The 26,011-nt window shown below is 41.1% G+C and overlaps 1 protein-coding gene across 3 annotated transcripts in view; it reads left to right on the top strand.

The window, feature by feature from the left end:
- SLC25A13 (solute carrier family 25 (aspartate/glutamate carrier), member 13) overlaps positions 1–26,011 on the top strand; it is a 207,937-nt gene that overhangs the window by 5,141 nt on the left and 176,785 nt on the right. For all 3 annotated transcript variants that reach the window (XM_011974699.1, XM_011974698.1, XM_011974697.1), the window contains exon 2: positions 20,378–20,431. Coding sequence is in view for 2 of the 3 variants with exons in the window: in XM_011974698.1 (XP_011830088.1) it covers positions 20,378–20,431 (54 nt within the window). In the remaining variant the exon portion in view is untranslated. The remainder of the gene's footprint in view (positions 1–20,377; positions 20,432–26,011) is intronic.

Raw genomic sequence — 26,011 nt, 5'->3', positions numbered from 1 at the left:
GGAGCTGGGGTTCAAATCCTGCCAGTCTGGCTGCAGCAGCTGTGGTCTCACTCTGTCTACCATGTCTGCCTGGTAGTTTAGGATGGTGGAGAGTAAAGTATATGGGAGAGGTGTGGGAGATGACTTAGGTGGGGCTTAGGTGTCTTAGTGTAAACCAGACTTTTATTTGAGAACTGCCTTACCTACTGTTTATTGCATGCCAGGTACTTTTCCAAGTGCTTTACAAATAGTAACTCAATTAATTTTCTTAATTCTAAGAAGCAGGCGCTTTCTGTTTTTGACTTCAACTTACAGGTAAGAAAACTGAGTTGGGGAGGTTAACACGCTTGTACAACAAGTAAGTGCTACAGCCTTGATTTGAACCTTGCCGATGTGTCTTCAGAGTCTCTGCTCTTAACCTCTGCACTACTCTCCCAGGCCTTACAAAGACTTCCATGTGCGAAGGTGTATGTGTGAGAGTTCTCATGCTGTCGGGTATGGATGTGTATATTTCCTGATCATCCCAGTCCTATTATCTTAGAACACCTTTGTCACTCTGTATATGCTTCATTTCAGTGTATTTCTCATCTCTCCAACCAGATTGCAAATCCCTACAGGACAGGAATTGTCACATACCTTTTATTTAATTGCTTTATTGAGATATAATTCAAGTACTATACAATTTACCCATTTAAAGCATATGATTTATTGGTTTTCAAAATATGCACAGAGTTGTGTAACTGTCACCACTGACATATACCTTTGTAGAAACTTTAATCCAGTTTCCATTACTTATGATTTGGACTATAATATATGTATATACACACACACACATATATATACACACACACACACACATATATATGTAATATATATTTGGGACAGGGTCTCACTGTCTCACCCACGTGGAAGTACAGTGGTGTGATTATTGCTCACTATAGCCTAGACCTCTTGGATGCAAGAGATCCTCCCACCTCAGCCTCCTGAGGAGCTGGGACCTCAGGCACACACCACCACACCCAGCTAATTAAATTTTTTTTTGTAGAGATGAGGGTCTCGCTATGTTGCCCAGGCTTTGGGCTGTATATTTAACCTCCGTGTTTTCCACGTTTTTCACCCATCATGAAACCCTCTTCAGAGGTTTGTCATTGAGGATAAAACATATTAAGGTTATTAAAGATATTCTTCAAATGGCAAAGTTTTTTCTCCCCTATGGTAAAAACTCTGCTAGGTATTTGGTGATATCATAATAAAGCAAATCAGTTTTTGTGCTCGGAATGGAGGAAAGGAGGTTTGAGTTGTTTTTATGCTGCCATGATGATGGTTATTAAAACAACAAGTGTCTGTGGCTCCACTCTTTGGGTTTTAGGGGTTCTTAACTTGTGGAGCTGGATGGCCTTGGAATTTATGTTAACACAATGATCTTTACTCTTTCCCTCCTCAGTCCCATCCCCTTTTACCAGGAGAGTCCTAGAAATGGAGTCCCAGAAACATTTGTTATTGGTCCAAATTTCCATGAATGCCTTTACTTTTAGCACTGCTCTAGGCCAGTGATTCCCTGCACATTGAAGTCTTCTGGACTGGTATAAAAAACTGCTGATGCCTGGGTCTCACTCCAGAGATCATGATTGAATTGGACTTGGGTGTGGCCTGAGCCTGGAGATTTTTGAAAGCTTGACAACCACAGTTATTTGGTGCACGTTGCTTCAAGAGACCTGCTGGCTCCTTCTTGGAGTAAGAAAGGAATGCAGTGAGATTAAGTTAAAGTCCCTGGTGTGCCAGTTCAAAGGAGGGGTATGTAGGGGTTTCTCCAAATTTCTCTTCTTTCTTGACAGTTTTGTGTTAGTCCTGCCTGGTGTCTCCTGGGTGCTTAGGCATCAAGTTTATACAGTTTTGTGATAATCCTAGAATATAGATTTTAATCTCAAAATTGATTGAAAGCTCTTTTTGTCTCCTGCAGAGTCTCAGTGGTTTTTTGTGATCAGAGAAGGTGCTGGAGGAGGGAAGCATTACAAAGAGTAAACCTGGTCTCAGAGCCCTCTCTCCTGGGCTAACCTCATCCAGGGCCATGTGGTGCCTATGTTCCGTAGCTTAGGTCATACGACTTTACAGCAAATAGATGGTTGGAAAGGTGTCGGGGGAGTTGAAAGATGATGTGTAGTGTAAAAAAGTAAAGGAGCAGGTCTTTTTTAGATATTGTGTTCTTTTAGAAGATTGTCAGAGGAGCTCTGACTCCTCAGTGCTTTGGTCTCTTAGAACTTTAGTCCCACGACCAGTCTCTGCTTTTGATGAACTCTTAGAGGGAACCATTCCTCTCTTTGTTCTCCACTATCTGTGAGGATTATCTATGATGGCATTCCTGCTGAGCGCTTCCTCCCCTCTGCTTGGCATTTGCTGCCTCATAAACACCTACAGGTTTCCTCATAAGACACTGCAGGTTTGCCTCAGGGTGGACCTTGCAACTGAGGAATGCGTGACGCTGAGACGTGTTGGTTCTGCTGGGGATAAGGGGGATATGCCTTTGTGTAGTGATACAATTCCTTTAGCAAAGTATTTAACAGCTACCGAGCAAAAAAACAGCTACATGGCCTGTTTAACCAGACAGACCCTCTAATTGGGTGAAATGAACTAAATTAAATGCCCTTCTCCTAAAAGTCACCAGTAACCTCAGTTCTAAACCTGCCGGCTTGTCCTCATATCTGGCCTCACATGACCCTGTGTCCTACCTTTCCTTTCTCACCATCTGCTTTCATGATGTCGTCTCTCATTATTGGCCTCTAGCCTCTCATATCACCCCTTTGCAGGTGGCGGCTGCTGCTGCTTCTTCCTTCTTCCTTCTTCTTCGTCCTTCGTTCTTTCTCCTCCTTCTTCCCCCTTCCTCCTTCCTCCTCCCTCCTTCTTCCTCCTTCCTTCTTGTTTCTTCTTTCATCTTCTTCCTTCCCAGCAAAGATGTGTTTTTATTTTAGTGTTTGGCAGCATGACATATGCATTTAGAATGATAGTACACTTTACCCTAGTCTTCAAAACAGAATGTACTAGTTTACCAATGAGGAATTTTGGCCAAAAATGTAGTGTTTTTCCCTTCCCTGTACAGGTCAGATATATGTAGGTCCAGCACTAATGCTGCACCTTTTGAGAAGCATTACTTTAGCAAAAATCTAGAAATCTTTCACTTTTTCTGAATCTAACCAAGGGTCTTGCTTTCTTTTTTTTTTAAATTTACATTTTAAAAAATAATTCCAACTTTTATTTTAGATTCTGGAGGTACATATACAGATTTGTTACCTGAGTATATTGCATGATGCTAAGGCTTGGGGTACAGTTGACCCCCATCACCCAGGTACTGAGCATAGTATCCAATAATTAGTTTTTCAACCCTTGTCCCCCTTCCTCCTCCCTCTAGTAGTCCCCAGTGTCTGTTGTTGCCATCTTTATGTCCATGAGTACCCACTATTTAGCTCACACTTAGAAGTGAGAACATGTGATATTTGGTTTTCTGTTCCTGCATTAATTCACTTAGATGCATGCATCCATGTTGTTGCAAAGGACATGATTTTGTTCTTTTTTATATCTGCAAGGTATTCCGTGGTGGATATATACCACATTTTCTTTATGCAATTCACCATTGATGGGCACCTAGGTTGGTTCCCTGTCTTTGCTATTGTGAATAGTGCTGCACTTTGTGGGCTTCTCTTCATTCTGCTTGGACACCTGGAAGGTTAGTGTCCCCCAAGGCTGTACCTGAGATGGTCTCCTCCCTCCAGTTCCTGCTGCACTACCTGCCCCATTAATGGGGATTGGCTCCTTGATGCTCCTCAGCCTGGGTAGCTGTCTCAAGCTCTGGCCCTGCATTTTTAGCTGTTTAGTTTTAGCTGGAAAACTCAACTTGTCTGTCTCAAAGATATTTCAAACTCTGCTGACCTAGAACTCACCAGTTCTTATAACTGAATCCATCTTTTTGGTCATTCCTGACTTCAGCCTGAAGCTTCACTTTCCTAATAAAGTCTCCAGTTAGTTCAATTAAGTACCTGTCATGGGCAGATAGGAGAGACACCATTGGCCTGAATTGGATGTGGGAAAAGAGGTGGATCAGTGAAACCCTTCTATAGTCCTGGAGCATGTATGTCTTATCTTCTCTCTTCAAATTCAGGTCCTCATTATTTTGTAGCTGTACCATTGCTGTAGCTCCCACTGATCCCCTTGCCTTTGATTTCATCCCTGCATCTTTCTCTCCATTCTGTCCAGACTGCCAAAGGACTTTTCTAAGATTGGCTCTTGTTGCCATGATAGTAGCAGTACTGTGTTCATGGGTACAGTACTTAGCAGCTTTAAAAAATGCATTCAAGGGCATAAGTGATGATGACTATTTGTCAGTGCCTACTCTGTGCTGGGCTTCCAAAAACAAGTACGCTACTAGATTTGTTTTCAAGAAGTTCAGAGTCTTCAGGGATTAATATAACCAGATAATAGAAAGACCCAAGCTTCATTATTTGATCTTTATAATCATCTACAAGATAGCAGGGAAGGTGTTGATAACCTCATTTGTCAGATAAAGAAACCTAAGGCTCAAAAAGTTTATGCAAATAATAATAATAACGTTAGTTTACATTTATATAACACTCACAGAAGCCAGACACTGTTCCAAGCATTTTACTAATGCAATCTTCATAACATTCCTGTGACATGTAAGTGCTCTTACTTTCTTTCTTTTTTTTTTTTTTTTTTGAGACGGAGTCTTGCTCTGTCGCCTGAGCTGGAGTGCAGTGGCCGGATCTCAGCTCACTGCAAGCTCCGCCTCCTGGGCTCACGCCATTCTCCTGCCTCAGCCTCCCGAGTAGCTGGGACTACAGGCGCCCGCCACCTTGCCCGGCTAGTTTTTTGTATTTTTTTAGTAGAGACGGGGTTTCACCATGTTAGCTAGGATGGTCTTGATCTTGTGACCTCGTGATCCGCCCGTCTCGGCCTCCCAAAGTGCTGGGATTACAGGCTTGAGCCACCGCGCCCAGCCAGTGCTCTTACTTTCATAATACACATCGAGGAACTCATCTGTACAGAGTAGTTAAGTTCTTTGAGGCACAGAGAGATTATGTAACTTGCCCAAGATCACACAGCTTGTAAATAGGAGAGCTATGATTTCAACACAGGCAGCCTGGCTCCAGAGCCCAAGCACATAACCAGTGTGCTACATTGCCCTCTTTAATTTACCTTGCTATGCAGTATGGCTTCTGTTGCCTGCAGAATAAAATTTAAACTCTTAGCCAGCTAAAATCTCCCTGGTCTTGGCTGCATTTTCAATACTTTTAATACTTTCCCAGTATTACCCCAGACTCATTCGATTTTCATATTCTTCACAGCAGTTCGTGAATGGAACATATCAACCTCTGTTCATATTTCTTGCCGTAAAGCTATGGCAACAGGGTGGCAGGATAAAAGAGAGCCTGTTTATTTGTTTGTTTAACATAGAGGTCAGTCAGAGACAGAAATGTTTCTTTTCTTTTTTTTAGCCTTTGTTAGAAAGAAATACTTCTTTTCATTTCTCTGTATTTGTTTCTCTGTATTTGTGGGCAGATATATATATATATATATATAGTCTGAGTTCTTCTCTTCAATTTTCAGAAGGGGTTGTGGTTCTATTTTCCCATTTCTTGAAGCCCCTGTAGGAATGCTAAAACCCATGTCCTAAGATTACAGTTTTTATAGTTGGTTTGTTCTAATCGATATTCAGATGCAGTCCACAAATGGCTGGTTGATATGTCTTTTAAATCTTGTTAATCTATAGGTTTTCCTGCCCCCTTTTTGGTTGTTTCATTGCAGTTTATTTGATCAGGGAATTGGGTCATCTTTCCTGTAATTTCCCAGAATTTGGACTTTGCTGATTACATCTTTGTGGTGTTGCTTGGACTCAGTATTTCCTGCAAGTGACAGTTTAATCTAAAAGCTTGATCAAGTTGGAGTCTTTTTTGGTTTTGGCTAGAATACTTCCTAGATGGTGCTGAGCACTTCCCATCACATTGCTGGGTACTTGGTACTGGATACTCACATGAGGAAGCACCTGATTCTTGGTTGTTTCTTGTGATGTTACATTTTGGTCAGTGGTTTCAGATGTTGTCATCTTAAGTCTGCCAGCTTTTTGCATAATAGTTTTAATTAGCTAACTGTAAATATTAACATTTGCCCTTCCTGGTGCATTGAGTTAAAAGTGATTTTCATTATTTAAATACACACTCTTATGTGTATGTATGCATATTAGGTATGTATGTGTGTCTGTATATGAGTATATATCGTAATTGTTATAAAAATAATGGCAATTAAAATTCAATTGGATATTAATTAATGGGTGCAGAGTTTATGTTCGGGATGATGAAATGGGTAATGGTGATAGTTACAGAACGTTGTGAATTACTTAATGCTGCTGAATTGTATACTTAAAAATGGTTACAATGATAAAGTTTATGGTATGTATATTTTACCACAATTAAGACAAATCAATTGGAAAGGGATTGTAACACACTGAATTAAAAAAATCCAACACAACATAATGAGTGATAATTATTGCTCCCTAAAAGGAGCCAAAGTGAGATGGAGAGTAGACTGATAAAGCTTTCTTTACCGAAGAATGCTAGCTAATAACGGTAGAAGCTATACTAGAATTAGAAAAAGGAAAAAAAAATGGACTTTGCCACCTGCAAGTAATAACTGATTCAGGCATGGATTTTCATTGGATGCTGAAGCCTTTCAGTAAAGGACTGTTGGAATTCCCATTGTCTCAATGCATCTCCTAGTAAATTACTTGCTGTTTACAGAGGGGGGAAAAGTACCTTTATAGTGGAGAAATCTGCTTCAACCAAGTGATCATCACCAAATGGGATAAACTAGCATTATGTTACTGACTGATATTATGCAATAGGAAGTATACAACATGAACCTAAAAGAGTTCTTGCCAAAAATATTAATCTGAATCTAATCGTGAGGAAATAATTAGACAAATCCAGAATGTAGGACATGCTGCAAGACCTCTGGCTTGACTTCAAAAATGTCAGTGTTATGAATGAAGAAGGCTGGAATAAAGGAGACTCCCAAAGAGACCTGATGACCAAATACAATGCTTGAGCCTGGGTTAAAAACAAGTAAAAGAATTGGAACAGCTGGAATATAGAGACCATATTAAAAGATATTGTATTAGTTTGCTAGGGCTGCCATAACAAAGTACCACAGACTGGATGGCTTAAACAGCAGAAATTTATTTTTTCACAGTTCTAGAAGTTAAAAGTCTGAGATCGAGACCCCAGCAAGGTTGGTTTCTCCTGAGGCCTTCTCTCCTTGGCTTGTAGGTGGCTGTCTTCGTGGGGTTTCCTCTGTGTCTGTATCCTAATTTCCTCTTCATATAAGGACACCAGTCTTATTGGATTAGGGTCCCCTTCATCACCTCATTTTAACTTAATAACCTTTTCAAAGACCCTGTCTTCATATATGGCCAGTCATTGCCCGAGGGGCTGGGGTTGGGACTTTAACATATGAATTAGGTGTGGGGGACACAGTTCAGCCCATAACAGTTATTGAATCATTTAAAAATGGCTTGGGTGAGATAATGATGTCAAGGTTCTGAAGGGAAATGATCTTTGCTGCTGATTTATTTTGTGTTTCCTCCTAGATTTTAAACTCTTGAGGACAAAGACCTTCTCTGGACACAGATATGCCTCAGAGTAACTGTTGCATAGCATTCAGACACTTCTGGTTGAATTGTCCATTTACTTGACATGCGAACACATGGCAAAGTAAAGGGGGAAGGAGATTTTCTGCTGCGTGTGTGTGGTTTGTTGTAAACCTTTTTCTAATAATCCATTTGCTCAATCCCCTCCATCCCCCAACAAAATAATATGATGAGAAGTGTGCATGGGTAATCACCAGGTGAGCACATGATGGAGAATCAGAACGTCAGAACAGACCTTGGCAGGGGTTGTGCTGTCCTGAGGTACATGAATCTCTATGACTACAGAAAGGCTGCTTCTAAAGGAGGCACCTAGAGAAACTCACCCTTTTGATTAAAAAAGCCCAGGTACATTAGAGGGCAAAATTCCCAGCAGGTCCAAACAATGTGTTCCATTGCTGCTGTTTTAGCCCAACTAGTCTCAGTAGTACCCTAGGTCATCAAGTGGCTTGAAGGACAAGAGGGTGATATCCTGTCTCTCCTTTGACTTTGTTGTGCCCACTGGCGAGGAATTTCATTCACTTCTGAGAATTCACACACTCATTTTATTGCAGGCCGATGTTGATTCTGAGTTTGAGGATGCCACTATCTTTTCATTGCTTTCCAGCTCAGTTCCAGAAGTGAAAGCTCAGTCCTAGATTCTCTTTTTATGGTGGTTCATGGAGATTTCAGTTAATACATTTGTGGTGTCCAACAGCAACTTGAGAAGAGCCTGGTCTTGACCTTTGCCCAATTTTCTGTTGGTTTATTTGCCTTTTCACATTGATTTGTTCTAAGAGTGCTTTTAAATGAAGAACATTGCCCCTTTGTCCTATCTATTGCAAATTTTGTTGTTGTTTTTCTTCTCAGTTTTTGTTTAACTGATTTATATTCACTTTTTAAATTTTTATGTCAAATATTTATCCTTTTTTTCTTTATGGCTTCTGGATTATATGACTTCTGAGTTTGTCATGTTTGAAATCAGCTTCCCTACTTAATATTACATAAGAAACCACCTGTGCATTTTTCTAGAATTTCTAGAATTCTAGAAATTTCTAGAATTTCTAGAATTTTTAGAATTCTCTCTCTCTCCTTTTAAAGATTAACTCTGATCCAGCTCCAGTTCTTTTGGTATAAGATGAAAGGTCGGGAGCCAGTTTAATTTTTGTTGCTTAACCCCAGGAGTTCATTACCCTTCACTAGTGCCACATCATCAGCTAGAGAGACCTGCTGCTAATTCAGCCTGAATCTGCTGGTTCAGCCTTCAGAGGAAATCTGATTAGTTCAGAAAGCCAAGATCACCTCCCCGCAGGGCTCAGGTATCTGCTGCTGCCCCGGTCAGCTAGGCTGCTCTGAATATGAAGAGTAACTGGGAAGCAAGGCGCTGCTAGATTGTCTCAAGTTGTGCTGTTTTCATTCAATTGTTACTCTCTTATTTTTAGCAGATGAGAAAACAAGAGGTCATGCTGCTGGTTAACAATGGAGTCAGATTTTTTTTTTTTTTTTTTGAGATGGAGTTTCACTCTTGTTGCCCAGGCTAGAGTATAATGGTGTGATCTCGGCTCACCGCAACCTCTTGAACCCTGGTTCAAGTGATTCTCCTACCCCAGCCTCCCGAGTAGCTGGGATTGCAGGCATGCGTCATCTCACCTGGCTAATTTTTTGTATTTTTAGTAGAGACGTGGTTTCTCCATGGTGGTCAGGCTGTTCTTGAACTCCTGACCTCAGGTGATCCACCCGCCTCAGCCTCCCAAAGTGCTAGGATTACAGTTGTGAGCTACCGTGCCTGGCCACAGTGGAGTCAGGTTTAAATGTTCCATTGCGAAGCTCATGAAATAGGAAACATTCTATGAGGGGAATCTGGTTGGAGAATTCTGGAGGAAGAGGCATTTGACTTAGTCCTTGAAAGAACAGCATCATTTTTTAAACTTCTTATTATGGAAATTTCCGAAAAACTGCAAAACTGGAATAGTATAATTAACCCTCATCTCCCTATATGGCCAGTAGTAATCATCAATTTATGGCCTCAATATTGTTTCATTTATACCATGCCCTCTCTCCTCCTTTCATCCCTCCTTTTTTTTTTTTTTAATTAAATTTCTTTTTTTGGAGACAGGATGTTGCTCTGTCACCCAGGCTGGAGTGCGGTGGCACGATTATGGCTCACTGCAGTCTCAACCTCCTGGGCTCAAACAGTCCTCCCACCTCAGCCTCCTGAGTAGTTGGGACTATAGGCACATGCCACCACACCTGGCTAATTCATCCCCACATGTTTTTCAAAGCAATCTCAGCCATCATATCTGTAAATATTTTATGTCTCTCTAAACAATATTTATTCAAAGCACAATCACAATATCATTATTACACCTCAAAAAATTATAGTAATTCTTCAATATCTTCAAATATGTATTCCGTACACATTGTACACATTTCCCATATTGTCTTAAATTTTTTAAAATAGTTGTTGAATTGTCAGGTAAATAAGGTTCATGCATTACAATTGATATGTCTTAATTTTCTTTTTCTTTTTTTTTTTTTCGAATTACAAAGCTACTTTTAATACTTTTAAGCTCCACAGGAATGAAAAAACACTGGGGAGGGCTAACCCCTCACTCCCAGGAATGGCCCATAGGGAGAGAGGCTACTTGAGGGGGAGGAAGTACAAAAGGGACCCACTGCAGACACATGGCAAAGGGAAGCCATCGGTGCTAGGACCTGTGGTCACTACAGGAGGAAACACGAGTGTGGTGGGACTGGCTCCAGGCACACAAGTGAAGGGCAAGAGAGATTGGAGTGAAGTCAGGAAGCTACTTGGGTTCCTCCTTCTTCTCGTTTGCCTTTTTCTGCTTCTGCTGCATGATCTCCGAGTCCCTGGGGGTAGAGGTGATGGGGCACTAGGAGGTACCAGAGGGCAAAAAGAACAAAATGCAGGGGGATGAAGGACACAAAGGAGAAGATGGAAGTGGATGGGACTAAGCTCAATGTTTGGCTGCTGTACTCCCACCCTAGGGGAACAAGAGGAAGAGAGCAGAGGCTCTGAAGGCAATCGGCCTCCATGCTACAGTTGCCCAATAGGTCAGAAGCCTGGCCACACAGGCCCAAGGCTCTCTATTCTTATACCAGTAAGAAGGTTGGGAGAAGAGAGGAGAACCGGGAACAGCAAGGAAGGCCAGATCACTGGGCTGTCATAACCATAGCTGTATCTGAAGTGGGAAGCTCCCTGTCCTTGCCCTGAAGGTCAGACCGGGGGATGCTCAGAAATCAGATTCTGTGTCCTAATTTTCTTTTGATCTCTGGATTCTCTGGCCTGCTTAATTCTGTGCTTTCTTTTCCTCTGAAAGACAGTGTCACATAATGGCTGAAATCATGGATTTGCAATCAAATTAGGGCTCTGCCACTTGCTAACTGTGCGACTTGGGGAAGTTACTCAACCTCTCTGTGCCTCAGTTTCCTCATCTGTAAAATGGGCATAACTGTGCCTGCTCCTTGGGGCTGTTGAGAGTGTCAGTGAGCTAATGTTTGCAAAGCGTTAGAGTCATGTCAAAAGTTGTAGGCTGTGGAATAGGACGCAGGAGGGCTCACTCAAGTGAGATGATGTGTCGTCTTTGAGATGAGGCTCCAGCTGTGCAGAGAGCCCCTTTCCTTTTCCTTTTTGCCTCCTTCTGGTTCTTGACTGTGCTTCAGTTAGATGAGGTTGATACATAGCAGAACTTTGGACAGGTAAGGCATTATATAGTGGAAGCAACTTCTTTATTGTCCTTTCATTTTTGACTTTCTCTTCCTTTGTATTTATTAAGTTAGCTCTTCTCTCTCAGAAGCGTTTAACTTTTTATGGCATTATCTGGGCTTCAGCAACTTGTGATCTCCTAAGTAGAGCCTTTCAGCACTTTATAAATATGTCATATACTTTTTATATTCCTTTGTTCCCCATCAGGAACATACATCCCAGTCATCAGCACAATCAGTTTTTATTCATTTAAGAAGCAGTAGTAATTTGACACTTGCTAATATGTAACAAATTATATTGGGTGCGGTAATTAAAATTGCAGCTGGTTCCTAATTATACTGTAACCTTGATGTTTAAAAAAATTGAGACTGAGTTCAGCATAAAATACTGGAGAATAATATTCTGCACTAGGCAGTTCTGCCTTCTACTGAGCCATGGGCATTTATGAATCATAATGCCAAATTAAAAAGATTTTATTTTAAATTGGTTACAGTTATAATGTTGTCCAGTGGCTTGATTCTTAAAGGTAGCTTTAAAGTCCCCCTTTTTGCTTGCTAAAGTCTGGAAATATCCTCCAGGTGTTATAATTACTGTCTAAATAATCCGAGCTCAGGAGTCATTTCTGGCTGTGTGATCTACTAGTATTCATTTAAGACTCTTTAGTACCTCAGCTTCCTTATTTGAAAAATGGGGATATTACTCACTCTTCCTCTTAAAGAGTTTTAATGATAGAGTATTTAAATGAAATAAGATATAAAGCCATTAGCATAATACCTGGCATAGAGTTAAGGACCCAGTAAAAGTTAGCTGGTCATTGTTATTGCTATAATTAATAATAAATGATCCGGTTCCAAAGACCACCTCTGTGACCCTCAACTTTAACAGAATTAGGCTATTAATTCTCCTGCCACTCTGCCTTATGATAGCACGTATCATCATACATTTTGTACCAACCACTTGTCGATAAGTCAGCTTTCCCTGCTTGGGGCAGGGTTTCTGATTTATTGGGTGTTTTCTCCTTGGTGCCTGGCGCTGGGCCTGGTACACTGTAGCCTTCCCATAGGTGATTGTGTTGCATGGATGAGCAAGTAGAGCATCACCATCTAAGGCGCGGTTGTTAGCTGGGGGGTGGAGTAGTTTGGCTCCCAAGTAGATTTCTTTTAGCAACCTCTGGAGATGGTTTCTTGGTTGTCGCAGCTTGTTGGGGAAGGGGTTGCTGCTCACATCTAGTGAGTAGAGGTCAGCTTAATAACAATAATAGTAAAATCCAGAACTAATATGTTTCAGGCTCTTTTGGCATAACAGAACCCAGCTAAAACACCACCATTCATTCTTAACTGTTGCACTCTGCCTCTTAATATCAGAATTTTAATGATGATGGCTTTATAGTTTATGTTTGTCTACAACAGAGCAGAGTGAAATCTAACATACGTCACAACCTACTGAATCCTTCTGATAAACATCTCTAGTACCTCTGAAATGATTCGCTGGTGTAATTACCCAGTGGGTTAACATTTGTGGTGGCTGATACTTTATAAGTCAACCGTTGAGTGAAAGGAAGTTTTACCAGCTGATTACATAGAAATGTTGTGGTTTGAAGAATGCTTAACAGGGCGTCTTGTCTTTATACTAATTTGTATTTCAGTAACTTTTTTTATAATGACTGCTCTTCATTTATTAGGACTTAGGGAAACTGTAGGATGAAGGATGAGTGACTCAGTGGTTTAAATAAAAAATTATTTTCTTAAGTTTGAGATACCTTTTTCTTCTTCCCAAGTTAATGGTAACTGTGGTTTTGGGAAATTCCAAACTTTCTTTTGCAATTACTGATTGTATCAGTCAGGGCTCACTTGCAGAGAACAGAATCTACTCTAGCTGGTTTAAGCAGAGAGATTTATTACAGGGTATTAAATGGCTTACACAATTTGTTGGGAAGGTGAAGAAACAGACTTGAGGTTGAGCTCTAAAGAATGACATCTAGAGTCTCAAGCAGAGCAGGCCACCAAGACAGCAGTGACCTCCTGTGCAGTCACAATGCTGCCTGCCAAGTGGACAGTGTTTCAGGACCATGTGGCCACTGACAATGGGAGGGCAGGAGGTTGCCACAGGAAAACTAGACACTTCCAGCAATGGTGCTTGCTTGGCAGAAACAGCAGAAGGTACCCCCTAACTCCCAAACCTTTGCCAAATCTCACCTCAGTTTTATCTAACTGACAGCATATGGGCTGCATAGCAGCAAGGGAGTCTGGGAATTGTATTTTAGCCTTCTGGTGTCTTTAGTGTGGGAAGATAAAGAAGGAGGGTGGGCTGCAGCTTGTAAGTGGTTAGGTTACACCCAAGAATACTTTTCTTTGGGATTCAGGGCCACCTACTGCACTATTTCCTCAGGTTCAAAAGACTATGCAGGATTGTTTCTCCTTCTGTCTCCCTTTTCTGCTTGTCACTGCATGCTTATTTACACCCACCCACACACCCAGAAGCTTGCTTTTGATGAACTACCTCTTTGAGTTTGTATTTCTTATCTAAGGCAAATATTTACTTTATGATGGTAGAATTTTCAGTGTAAGTCTGTGCTTGTCTTGACTTTCAGATGTTTCAGGTTTGGGAAGGTGACTGGCGAAATATTGCCCAGGAAGGGCTGTGCTATACGGTTGGTGACGTAGCAGCTGAGGTTGGGCCCTGGGTTCTAATGCAATTGTTCTCAGCCCACCCACACATTGTAATTTCTTGAGGGAGCTCTAAAGATACCCATTCTAGAAATTCTCATTTGATTGACCTTTGGTATGGTTTGGGTTTTGTGAAACCTAAAAGTGCCTCAGGGAACTTGAATATGCAGCAAGGGCTGAGAACCTAAGTCTTATTATCAGTACATTAAAATTGGACATTATCTAAAGCTGTGGTTCTTAAACTTTAACTGCATCAGGGTCACCTGGAGGGCTTGTTAAACCATAGGGGATTGCTGGACCTCACCCAGTTTCTGATTCTGTGGGTCTGGGATGGGCATGATAATTTGTATTTTTAAAAGTTCCCAGGTGATGCTCATGGTCTCCACACTTTGAGAACCATTGACCTGAAGAGAGTTGCCTATTTTCATTGTAAATGTCAGATTTTTACTGATCTGAAAGACTTTATTCTGTATTCAGCACTTCCGGAGCATCTACTTGGTTTCCTGATCTCTGCCAGAGCTGGGGATGATCTGAGGAGTAAGGTACCCTCACAGAGATGGAGGTCTCACATCTCTAGAGCTTCCCAGTGTAAGAGGAGAGCTTTTCTTTTCTTTGCATTTCATTTTTCAAATTAGCATTTCTTATTTTCATGTAGATTTTCGTATATTCTTCCCCACCATCCTCTGTTAGATCTGACAACTATTTTGAGTACACCATTCTGTACCACTGTGATTTGTTAAAGTAATGAGCCTGCAACTGTAGCTTGATTCCATTGTAAGAAAGTCTGTTTAAAAAATATTCCTACAGGTAGGAATGTCTTTTCTGGTGACCCCCTACCTATGGCTGCTCTAACTCATATTAGAATGAGAGTGAATTCATTTATCCTGAAAGATAACTTTCTTATTCTTCTTGCCATGTTCTCCCCCACTCCCTGCCTTTTTAAAAACACCAGTTCTTGAAATTTTGTTATTGTTTTTATTTCTAGGATGTACTTAGCTAGTATATGTTTTGCAAACGCTATTGATGACTTACACAATTATAACCAGTGTTTTATCTTGTCAAAAAGTTTTACATATTCAGTAATTCTCAAATTTTGTTCCTGTGGAGCATAGACTCATTGAATCGACCTGAAATTTCCATACCAAAGTTAAATAATGATAGACTTTTCCCAGTTTATGGAAGAAACTATGCATAGAGTTTTTCTGTTCCAACATTGCCCCTTTCTGGGCCAGGCATGGTGGCTTATGCTTGTAAACCCAGCACTTTGGGAGGCCAAGATGGGAGGATCACTTGAGGCCAGGAGTTTGAGACTAGCTTGAGCAACACAGTAAGACTCTGTTTCTACAAAAAAAATTGAAAAAAATTAGTGGGGCCTGGTGACACATGCCTATATCCTCAGCTACTCAGGAGGCTGAGGTGGGAGGATTGCTTGAGCCCAGGAATGTGAGGCTGCAGTGAGCCATGACCACACCACTGTACTCCAGCCTGAGTGACACAGTGAGACCCCCAACTAAAAAAAAAAAAAACAAACCACCAAAACCCTCTCTTTTTCCCTTAAATTTGGAATCAGAGTAAAATGTTATCAAATTTCAACAAAATTCTTTATCCTGTTGATGTAAGTGGCAAATAATATTTCATAGTAATTTGTAAAGGACCCCTTTCTTCTTAGTCATTTACTCTATATGCTTGAAAACCAGTTACTTGATTTAAAATTCTTGATATAAGAATATTGTTTTAATGTTGGAATCTATTCTTACAAATGCAGATTCAGAAGAAGAATGATAAAGAAAATCAGGCAGTTTTCTTTACTGATTCTTTGGGTCTGGGATGAGCATGATAATTCGTGTTTTTAAAAGTTCCCAGGTGATGCTGATGGTCTCCACACCATAGCTGTAAATATTTACCTGCTGTTAATATATGAGAAAAAAATGTAACAGTGAAAGTAAGCCTTCTGGAAACAATCTAAAGTTTGATGACTCTTCTAAACCGCAAGAATGAACTGAGTCTAATAATTCCAGGCTTCTAAAGCCCAAGAATGAACTAAGTCTAATAATTCCAAGCTTATGTGATACAAAGTATGCATGCTGAGCAGCTGTTCTGAATTGACTTTAAAAGGGTGGCTACAGTTCTGTGGCTTCCTTTTTCCAGCTCACAGGACTTCCTGGGAATTGGTTTTGCTACCAGGTAGAATTCATTGAAATACACCTTCAGAAAACTAGTACATCTCACTGTAACTTTGCATTGTCTTCAATTAAGTTGTGTAAGTGTTCTTCATTCATAGCAAATGATGCTTAAACAAGAAGATAGGAATGGGAGATAGTAGTATAAATGGAAATTCCAAACAGCCACACAGCATTTGACTGGTGAATAATAGATGGAATTACTGTAGAGATGAGGCCCAGGAGGCTGGTAGTAATTTTTCTGAATCCGTCCCCTGTTGAACGATACTTATCTATCCTTAAATAGACTGTAGCAGGACCTGATACAAATTTAGTGGGCCTCAGAGAAATCTTGTAGTGATCATTAACGATTTGCTGTACCTGGAACTCTGGGTTGGCGGCAGGGTAGCTGAGACAATGATGAGTTAGGATGGCCGCAATGTTTATTTAGTGGTTTGGTGAGTGTGTTTGAAGATCTGTGAGTTTCTTTCTCTTCTCTTTTACTACTTTCTCCCTTCCAAATTATGAGCCAGTTTACCTACCCATCATTTAGATTTATTAAGGCATAAACATGGTAGAATATAAACATCTTTGGATAAATAATACAAATAGTAATAGATACCATTTATGAGCAGTTTAACTGTGTGTCCTTTTTGGTGCTAAGCACTTTATGTAATTATCTCATATTAGTCTTCTAGCTGTCTAGGACTCCCCGTTTTATAAATGAGGAAGGTGAGGCTGAGAGGTCGGGGCCTCCAGGTCACATAGCCAGTGAGTTTATGAGGTTGATCCTGCTCCCTATTTGAGGATGATCTGACACTAAGGCCATGTTCTTTTTTTTTTTTTTTTTTTTTTTTTTTAAATGAAGATGGGGTGTTACTATCTTGCCCAGGCTGGTCTCAAACTCCTGGGCTCAAGTGATCCTCCCACCTTGGCCTCCCAAAGTGCTGGGATTATAGGTATGAGCCACCATTCCTGTAAGATCATGTCCTTAATCACAGCATTGGACAGACACTACATACTGTTAGGAGAAATTGGGAGAGTTTTGATTTTTAGGCTTATACTATATAGCAGTCATGTACCACATAAGGATTTTTTGTCAATGAAGGACTGCATATGTGGATGGTGTTCCCATAAATTATACTGGAGCTGCCCTGTACAGGTGTTCCACTTTTTATCTTTTAAAACTATATTTTTACCATACCTTTTCTGTGTTTAGATATACATTGTTTTACAGTTGCCTACAGTACTCAGTATAGTAACATGCTGTATAGATTTAGAGCCTAGGAGAGCAATAGGCTATCTCATTTGCCTAGGTATGTAGTAGGCTACACCATCAAGATTTGTATAAGTACACTGTAGGATGTTCACACAATGATGAAATCACTTAACAATGCATTTTTCAGACTGTTTCCCTGTTATTAAGCAATGCATGACTGTATTATATTGCCAGTTAATGCAAGTTATCATCACTTTGAAGCTGCCTGTAATGTGGGTCAGTAGTAAGGCCACTACGGTATGAGATGGAATATTTGGGATCTGATCTCAGCTCAGAAAACATTTAGAAATGTCAGATTGGCACTTAATCTGACTTTTCTGGGGAAATAATTGATGCTTTCTGAGCTTTGGTTTCCTCTTCTGTAAAATTAGGGCAGTAATATCCATCCTATCTGACTCTGATTTGCAGCGAGAATCCAATGAGATAATAGTCATACTTGGCAACATGTCTTACAAGTGTTGGGTCATTCTCTGGCTTTGTTTTGATTTGTGTTCTCTGCCCTAGACCCTGAGAGGGTTACAAAGTGAACACCTTTTTTCCCCCTTTGAGGTGTAGTTCTGATGGGGAGCACTGAATATACATTTCAGGATCCTTAGACAGAAATGTGCTATGGGAATTTAGGGCATGGGAAGTTTACTCTGAAATAACATTGCCCAGGGGAGACCTTACAAAGTTCATGGCATAAAGAATTAATTAGATTTTAAAGGATGTGGTATTCAGATACAGCAAGAATACTTCATTTTGTGGAAAATTTGTTTTGCTTTTAAGAAGAAAACAGTTAAGAACTTAGCGTACCATATTCTTTTGAAAAAAGTGTTATGTACTTCCATGAGTTGTGGGACTCTAACCATCAAGGAGGGGATTTTTCTGCTCTTAAAGTGGGGGATGGAGGCATTTTTATGCTGTCCCATGTTCTCTTGTGTTCGTCCTACCCTACCTTTCTCAGAATAGAGATCTGAGAGGAGGGAGTCCTCTCTGAAGCTTTTAGGGCAGCAGAGTCATTCATCTTAGGTTGACTGGCAGTATATTTTCTTTTCCTCTGTTGAACAGCAGAGAACACTTACTAATTCAGGATTTTTAAAAAGATTAAAAATACATGGCTGAGCGCAGTGGCTCATGCCTGTAATCCCAGCATTTTGGGAGTCTGAGCTGGGCAGATCACCTGAGGTCACGAGTTGGAGACCAGCCTGGCCAACATGATGAAACCCCATCTCTACTAAAAATAAAAAATTTAGCCAGGTGTGGTGGTGCATGCCTATAATCCCAGCTACTTGAGAGACTGAAGCAGGAGAAGCGTTTGAACCTGGGGGACAGAGGTTGCAATAAGCTGAGATCGCGCCATTGCACTCCAGCCTGGGCAACAAGAGTGAAACTCCATGTCAAAAAAAAAAAAATAGTATTCTTATGAATGGAAATAGCCTTGTTGGTTATGAGTACTCAGCTGAAATGAAGAGTTATCAGTTTTGCTTTGGGAAACAAGGTGACCAAGCATCAGGTTTCAGAAAGACTACTCCCATTCTAGTGATTAGTTAATAAAATTATTCCTGACAGTGGAGAGCCTAGGAGCTCAGGCAGTTCCATATTTAGAGACAGAGAACTCATTGTCCAGAGATCTCAGAACAGCCTTCGCTAGTGCACAGAAGGGATTTAGGACAATTTGCATAAGTCTCCCTGTGGATAGCAACATGGGTCCAGTGTTGGGTGGTTCCAGGAGCCTTTCCTTGGCTTCATCATGGGGTGACTCTGTGCTTGGTGAGAACTCAGTCTCATGACGTTTTTTGCCAGCAGGATTGGGTGTTGGGACATTGAATAAACCCACTGTTTGGTTCCACATAAGGGCTCTTTTGTGTTGGCCTGGGGAAGCCATGTTCAAGTTTGTCTTGCTTTTTCCCCGGCTATGTTTTTGGACTTTGTGGCCTGGAGAATTAAGCACAACACCCATTCTGACCTAATCTGTCAATTTTTGCTCTTCAAAGGTAACCACAGCCCCTTGTAATTCTAAAATATGTAGAATAATATCATACTTTTGAAAACTTATGATTTATTAATTAAAAGCTGGAGAAAGGAGGAGAAGTTCTTTGGCATGCCCAGGTAGTGAGGTATACATGCCTGTTCATGGTGAAACTGTGAGAAGTAACTCCCTTGAGTTAATATGATTTCCCTAGTTCACTGACTTCTTTAAGAAATATGTTCTCTTGGCTGGGCATGATGGCTCATGCTTGTAATCTCAGCACTTTGGGAGGCTGAGACAGGGAGATCGCTTGAGGTCAGGAGTTTGAGACCAGCCTGGCTCACATGGTGAAACCCTGTCTCTACTAAAAATACATAAATTAGCTGCCACTGGTAGTACGTGCCTGCAATCCCAGCTACTCGGGAGGCTGAGGCAGGGAATCGCTTGAACCTGGGAGGTGGAGGTGGCAGTGAGCCGAGATCGCACCACTGCACTCCAGCCTGGGCAACAGAGAGAGACTCGTCTCAAAAACAAACAGAAATATGTTCTCTTGCATAGTTGACAAACATTTGTATATTTAAATTCTCCTGTGAAAGGGCATGGTTTACACTGGATTATAAGTAAAAAATGCCAGGTGCTTGCAATGTTGCACTTTTTTCTTTGTTTTTAAGAAATTATATATATTCAACATTAGATATTAAGAGCTTTTGCCACTGTTTCCTTGCATAAAATTGTATCATTTTAGAAGCTACGTAGGAGTCTAATTTAAAATGGGGAGGGGGCATATTTTATGCACTGGGGTAACATGGTATTTAAGTACAAAAATGAAATACACCAATTTCTAACCTGAGATTTATTTTCCTTTAGTCGGCTAGCTTGATTTCTCAGCTTTGTTGTAATAACATAAACATTTTTATGTTTATTTTTAGGTGGCTTTAACCAAGAGAGCAGATCCAGCTGAGCTTAGAACAATATTTTTGAAGGTCAGTATAAAGGAATCTATTTTGTTTCTTGTTTGATTTGTGTTGTATAACTTTTACAGATTATTTTCAAACAGCTCTTTATTTCATTGTTATATTTTTTAAAAATGTCAGCCTAGTGTGGTGACTCACGCCTGTAATCACGGCACTTTGGGAGGTCGAGGCGGGTGGATTACCTGAGGTCAGGAGTTTGAGACCAGCGTGGCCAACATGGTGAAACCCCATCTTTACTAAAATTACAAAAATTAGCCAGGTGTGGTGGCATGTGCCTGTAATCCCAGCTGCTCCGGAGGCTGAGGTGGGAGAGTTGCTTGAACCTGGGAGGCAGAGGTTGCAGTGAACTGAGATCATGCCAATGCACTTCAGCCTGGGTGACAGAGCAAGACTCTGTCTCAATAAAAAAATAAAATAAAATAAAATAAAATAAAATAAAAAACCCCAACATGTCTTAAAAGGGGAGAGCCTTACAAATGCATCTGCTTTTTAAAATGTATAGGAAACTAACTTGTACGTGACTGTGATGACAATATGGTTTGTATTTTAATTTCTTTTATCTCAATTGGTGTAAGGTATGTGAATAAAAGCAGTTGCTGGAGTATTGAGTTTTGCAACCCATTTACCCTTTCAGTATTGACCCATATAGCTTTTTCTCCTAGGAAGTTTAAAGTTCATTGTAAACATCTCAGTAATCCTTCACTCACCCACGGGCCTATCCTGTCTCTCCCTGGTAGAAGCCTATTGTTGTTGTTATCATCATCATCATTATCATCACTTTATGATGACTGCAGTATCCTGGGAGGAGGCCCCGGTATGGATAATAGCAGATACTAGAGCACAACAGACACGATAGAAGTTTGTGTCTTATGCTGGCATCTTATATTTCCACCTATTTTGTGATATTGGGCAGTGAATGATTAATAGAATAAAAGTCTGTCTCAGGTTCCAGACACTGAAACACCTTTGTGTTATTCAGCTGACATTAACGTACTCAAAAAAGGAAAGACCACTTTTGTAAGATAATACATATACACACATAATATATATGTGTGTGTATATATGTGTCTTTCTAAACATTATGAAAAGGCAGCTGAGTTGTATGGAAAGAGGACCAGGGCGTCAAATGAGAAATTTGATGTGTACTGAATATGGTGTGGAAAGGTATTAAATCTATGAGTCTCCCTTTCCTCATCACAGTGTGTTACTATTAAAACTAGTTGAGACATTAAGGACTTTGAACATGGATAGGGTATTTGATATTAAGGAGTTGTTATTAATTGATGTTTAGGCTGATAGTATTCTCATTATAGGAAATATAGAGTCTATGTTTTAGAGATATACACTGAAACATTTACAGATGAGACTACAATTTATGAGATTTGCTTTTAAATAATCCAGTTTCGGTGGGTTGAGGAAAATGAGTAGGCGGTATGATGATAACTTTTGAAATTGGGAAATGGAATATTGGGTTTATTATACTATTCTCTCTACTTTGTATATGCTTGAAAATTTTCTTTTTCTTTTTTTTTTTGTTTTGAGACAAAGTTTCACTCTTGTTGCCCAGGCTGGAGTACAATGGCATTCTCTAAGCTCACTGCAACCTCCACCTCCTGGGTTCAAGCGATTCTCCTGCCTCAGGCTCCTGAGTAGTTGGGATTACAGGCATGCGCCACCACACCTGGCTAATTTTGTGTTTTTAGTAGAGATGGGGTTTCACCATGTTGATCAGGCTGGTTTCGAACTCTTGACCTCAGGCGATCTGCCCACCTCGGCCTCCTAAAGTGCTGGGATTACAAGTGTGAGCCACTGTCCCCGGCCTGAACATTTGCATAATAAAACATTTTTTAACATAACGATTCAGTGAGTTAACTTATGTGAAAGGTGTCCTGCATCTGATACATGTTATATATTGATTCAGTAAATGCTTGAAATTAAGTAATAATTTAAGTAAAGGAGAAATGAAGACTCCACAAGCAAATGGATTAAAAGCAGGGATAGTTTTGTGGGGAGGACAAAAAAAGACACATTTGTAAGGAGATTTGGATTATACATAAAAAATCAGGCTTCTGGACATCTGTAATCCCAGTGAGAGGCTGAGGCAGGAGGATCGCTTGGGCCTAGGGATTTAAGGCTTCAGTGAGCCATGAATATGCCACTGCGCTCCAGCCTGGATGACAGAGACCCTGTCTCTTAAAAACAAAGCAAGATTCTTTATAAATTTGTTTTTAGCCCAGAAATACAGTATAGAGTTTCCTTTTTTTTTTTTTTTTCCTTTTATTTTTGAGACAGTGTCTCACTCTGTCACCCAGGCTGGAGTGCAGGTTACGTGATGTTGGCTTATTGCAACCTCTGCCTCCCGAGTTCAAGTGATTCTCATGCCTCAGCCTCCCAAGTAGCTGGGATTATAGGAGTACACCACCACGCCTGGTTAATTTTTGTATTTTTAGTAGAGACGGGGTTTCACCATGCTGGCTAGGCTGGTCTTGAACTCCTAACCTTAAGTGATCTGCCTGCCTTGGCTTCCTAAAGTGCTGGGATTATAGGCATGAGCCACTGCGTCGGCCACAATACCGTATACAGTTTCTAAGGTGGAAAAGGATTCTGGAGGATGAAAGTCCAGAAAACAGAAAAACATTTTTTCCTTACCTAAGCTGATCTCTGTAGTTGTGCATGTTGGGACCACCATGGTTGGAATGAGGTGTGTATGAGAGAACCAGAGAAGATTTTTGTATGTGTGTTTAAGGTCTGTTGATATTGTAAAACTCCAGTGACAGAAATCTGAAAGACCACTTGTAGAAGAGTAACTAAGTGGACTGCCAAAGATCCTATCAAAACAGAAAGTCGCTCATTAACTTAAGCTGGTAAAGTAGTCATCATTCTTTGAACTCTGGACCTATCTGTTACTTCTGTTTTCTAAACAAGCAAGAGTGGTGGGCATCCTTATGATAGGAAGTGGGAACATCAGAGAGGGTGTCTCAATAGATGGTGCATTTTAGAATCTCACTGGTTGGTGTGATCCATTGATAAGACTCCACTTAAAGGCTGTGTCCACCTTTCAAGGCCATATGGTCCCTGGAGAAGCTAGACTGAGACCTTAATTTGGAACAATGTATCTTTGTCAGTTGCTACGTCCACTTTCAGCAGCCTGCAGGATTATACTAGGGGGGGTCTAGTTGATCAGGTAGACCTAGAGAGGGTGAGATTCCATGCAGAGTTCTGGAGAGACACCTGTAGTGTTTCTGTTTAAGTGCACTTGAAGGCCGAGGGTGGAGCCTTTGGGATAGATAGGGAAGTACTCTCTTCCCTTGGGGTAGTTGGGACTATGTGACATTTGAGGAAGAATTTGTATGTGGCTTGGAGTCCTAAGAGATGACGTCGGGGGGGCCGTACCTGAAGAAAACAGCAGTCAGCAGTTTGTGGAAAGGATTGTGCATCTGGCAAAAGTTCTGGTGACCTCACCAGGCCTGGATAGTGTGGTACCAACCCAAATCTGCCTTGGCTTAGCATGCTAAGGATGTCAGGTTTACCATTTATCACAGATGGTATTGTGGTGAGGGGAAGAACGGGAAACACAGCCGTGAGGGGACTGTGCCAGGCTGAGCTTTTTAGTTCACTATGGATCAGCAGTAAGCATTCTGTAAACCTGTCTACTTTGCTGATTTTCTGTGACTTTTTCCGGACTTGACTTTCTTCCTAGTAAAAATTCCATGTGAAATATCCTACCCTTCTTTCTGCTAACCTATGTAAAGAGAGGATTCTTCTGTAGCTTGGGAGTTGGAAGGGAGCTTCATTGTAGCCTTCACACCAGATGTGATGGTAGCAGGAAAGTTGGCAGCTCTGTAGATCAGCGACAGCCACTGAAATTGAGCCAGATAAGGAAAGAGGGCTCCTGCGGGATTAAAATGAGCCCAATTCTGACCTTTTCATTTATTTGAGAATTTAGAATCAGTTCCACTGTTTTTTTTGAAGGTACCTAGGTACACTTTCATGAACTGGGTATATATCAATGCATACTTCATGGCTCCTGTCCATAAATATCTGAGTGAGAACTGTGTGTAAGTATAAAAAATCCCAGAAGCCATGATATGATTGATGAGTATTGTACAGCATTAATTAACAGGAAGATGATGTGGTCTAATTTTATCTTTCTATGGAGAGTCATTAAGTTATGGAGAGATGGTAATATTTGAACTGCGCTCGAAGATGAGTACATAGAGAAGGGTTTGTTGGCAATGAAAGACCTTTTTAGGCAAAGAAAACAACACATACAAAGTAAAGATCTGTCAGAGTGCCACATGTGTGGAGGGAATGGCTACACAGTTGGACTGGCTCGGGGCACAGGGTCCTGGCTGGTGGTAGTCAGGGCAGGACTTGTTATAAAACATGTGGGGCTAAGGCATACGACAGATGTTTCCTCTTTTTTGAGTCGCAGTCTCACTCTGTCGCCCAGGCTGGAGTGCAGTGGTGCGATCTCGGCTCACTGCAAGCTCTGCGTAGCTGGGTTCACGCCATTCTCTTGCCTCAGCCTCCCGAGTAGCTGGGACTACAGGCGCCTGCCACCACGCCCAGCTAATTTTTTGTATTTTTATTAGAGATGGGGTTTCACCATGTTAGCCAGGATGGTCTTGATCTCCTGACCTTGTGATCCGCCCGCCTCGGCCTCCCAAAGTGCTGGGATTACAGGCGTGAGCCACCGCGCCTGGCCAACGAGAGATGTTTTCTTATGGAGGATGTTCTTGTGGCAAGTGGCAGGTAATGTTTCATCTAGATGGAGAAGTTAAAGTCTAAGAAGTCAGTTTTGTTTCTAGCCTGATGACGTGCATTTTTCTGTTTGCCTAGTGCTTTTGGTGTTGCTTCCTGTTAGCTTAAACAGATGTGTATTTAGTGTCTACAGTTTAAATAAAACACCGTGAAACTCTGTGGTGAGTGGGAGGTGCAAAAGGTGTATAACAATGACCACATCTTAAAGGAGCTCAGATTTTATATAGGAGACCAGATGGATAGGCATGCAGGAGGTAACAAAGAATCTTAAAGTTGGCATACTCCAAGGGCCCACATTGTGGTTAAAGCAAATGCTATAGGAGGTGGAAGGAGGGAGCAGCCCCTGTTGTGGGGAGTGGTCAGGGAAGGCCCCGAGGAGAGAAAACTTGGGGAGTCTCAGGGACAAGTGGGAGAGGCGACAAGGAACACATTCGAGGGAAGGCCTGGAGATGAGTCGGGGAGAAAACAACCTCTCCAGGTTGAAGGAGTCTTGGTCATCCTTTAAATGTTTATTTAAATACAACTCTTTATGCTAAGTATCACAGGGTGTGGGTGACAGGATCGGAAAGGTAATTAGGGGTTTGGCATTCCGCTAACCAGTGGGGAGCATTTGAGGTTTTTTGACAAGGAGGTGAGTGTGAGATTTGATTGGTGCAACAAGGCCACAAGTTAGGCAGCCTTAGGGTTGTGGCAGCAGGAGGAATGGAGAATGGCAAGATAGAGTCACTTTGAGAGAATATTTGATGAAGATGGCTGATTTTTTATAATGGATGAAAGAGAGCAGAGAGGAAATACAGCCTGGGTGCAGAGAGGAGCCGGTAATAA

Source organism: Mandrillus leucophaeus, unplaced genomic scaffold, assembly GCF_000951045.1.
Source record: "Mandrillus leucophaeus isolate KB7577 unplaced genomic scaffold, Mleu.le_1.0 Scaffold148, whole genome shotgun sequence".
NCBI lineage: Eukaryota > Metazoa > Chordata > Mammalia > Primates > Cercopithecidae > Mandrillus > Mandrillus leucophaeus.
The sequence above is the reverse complement of the archived record's forward strand: the minus strand, read 5'-3'. Positions and strand labels throughout refer to the sequence as shown.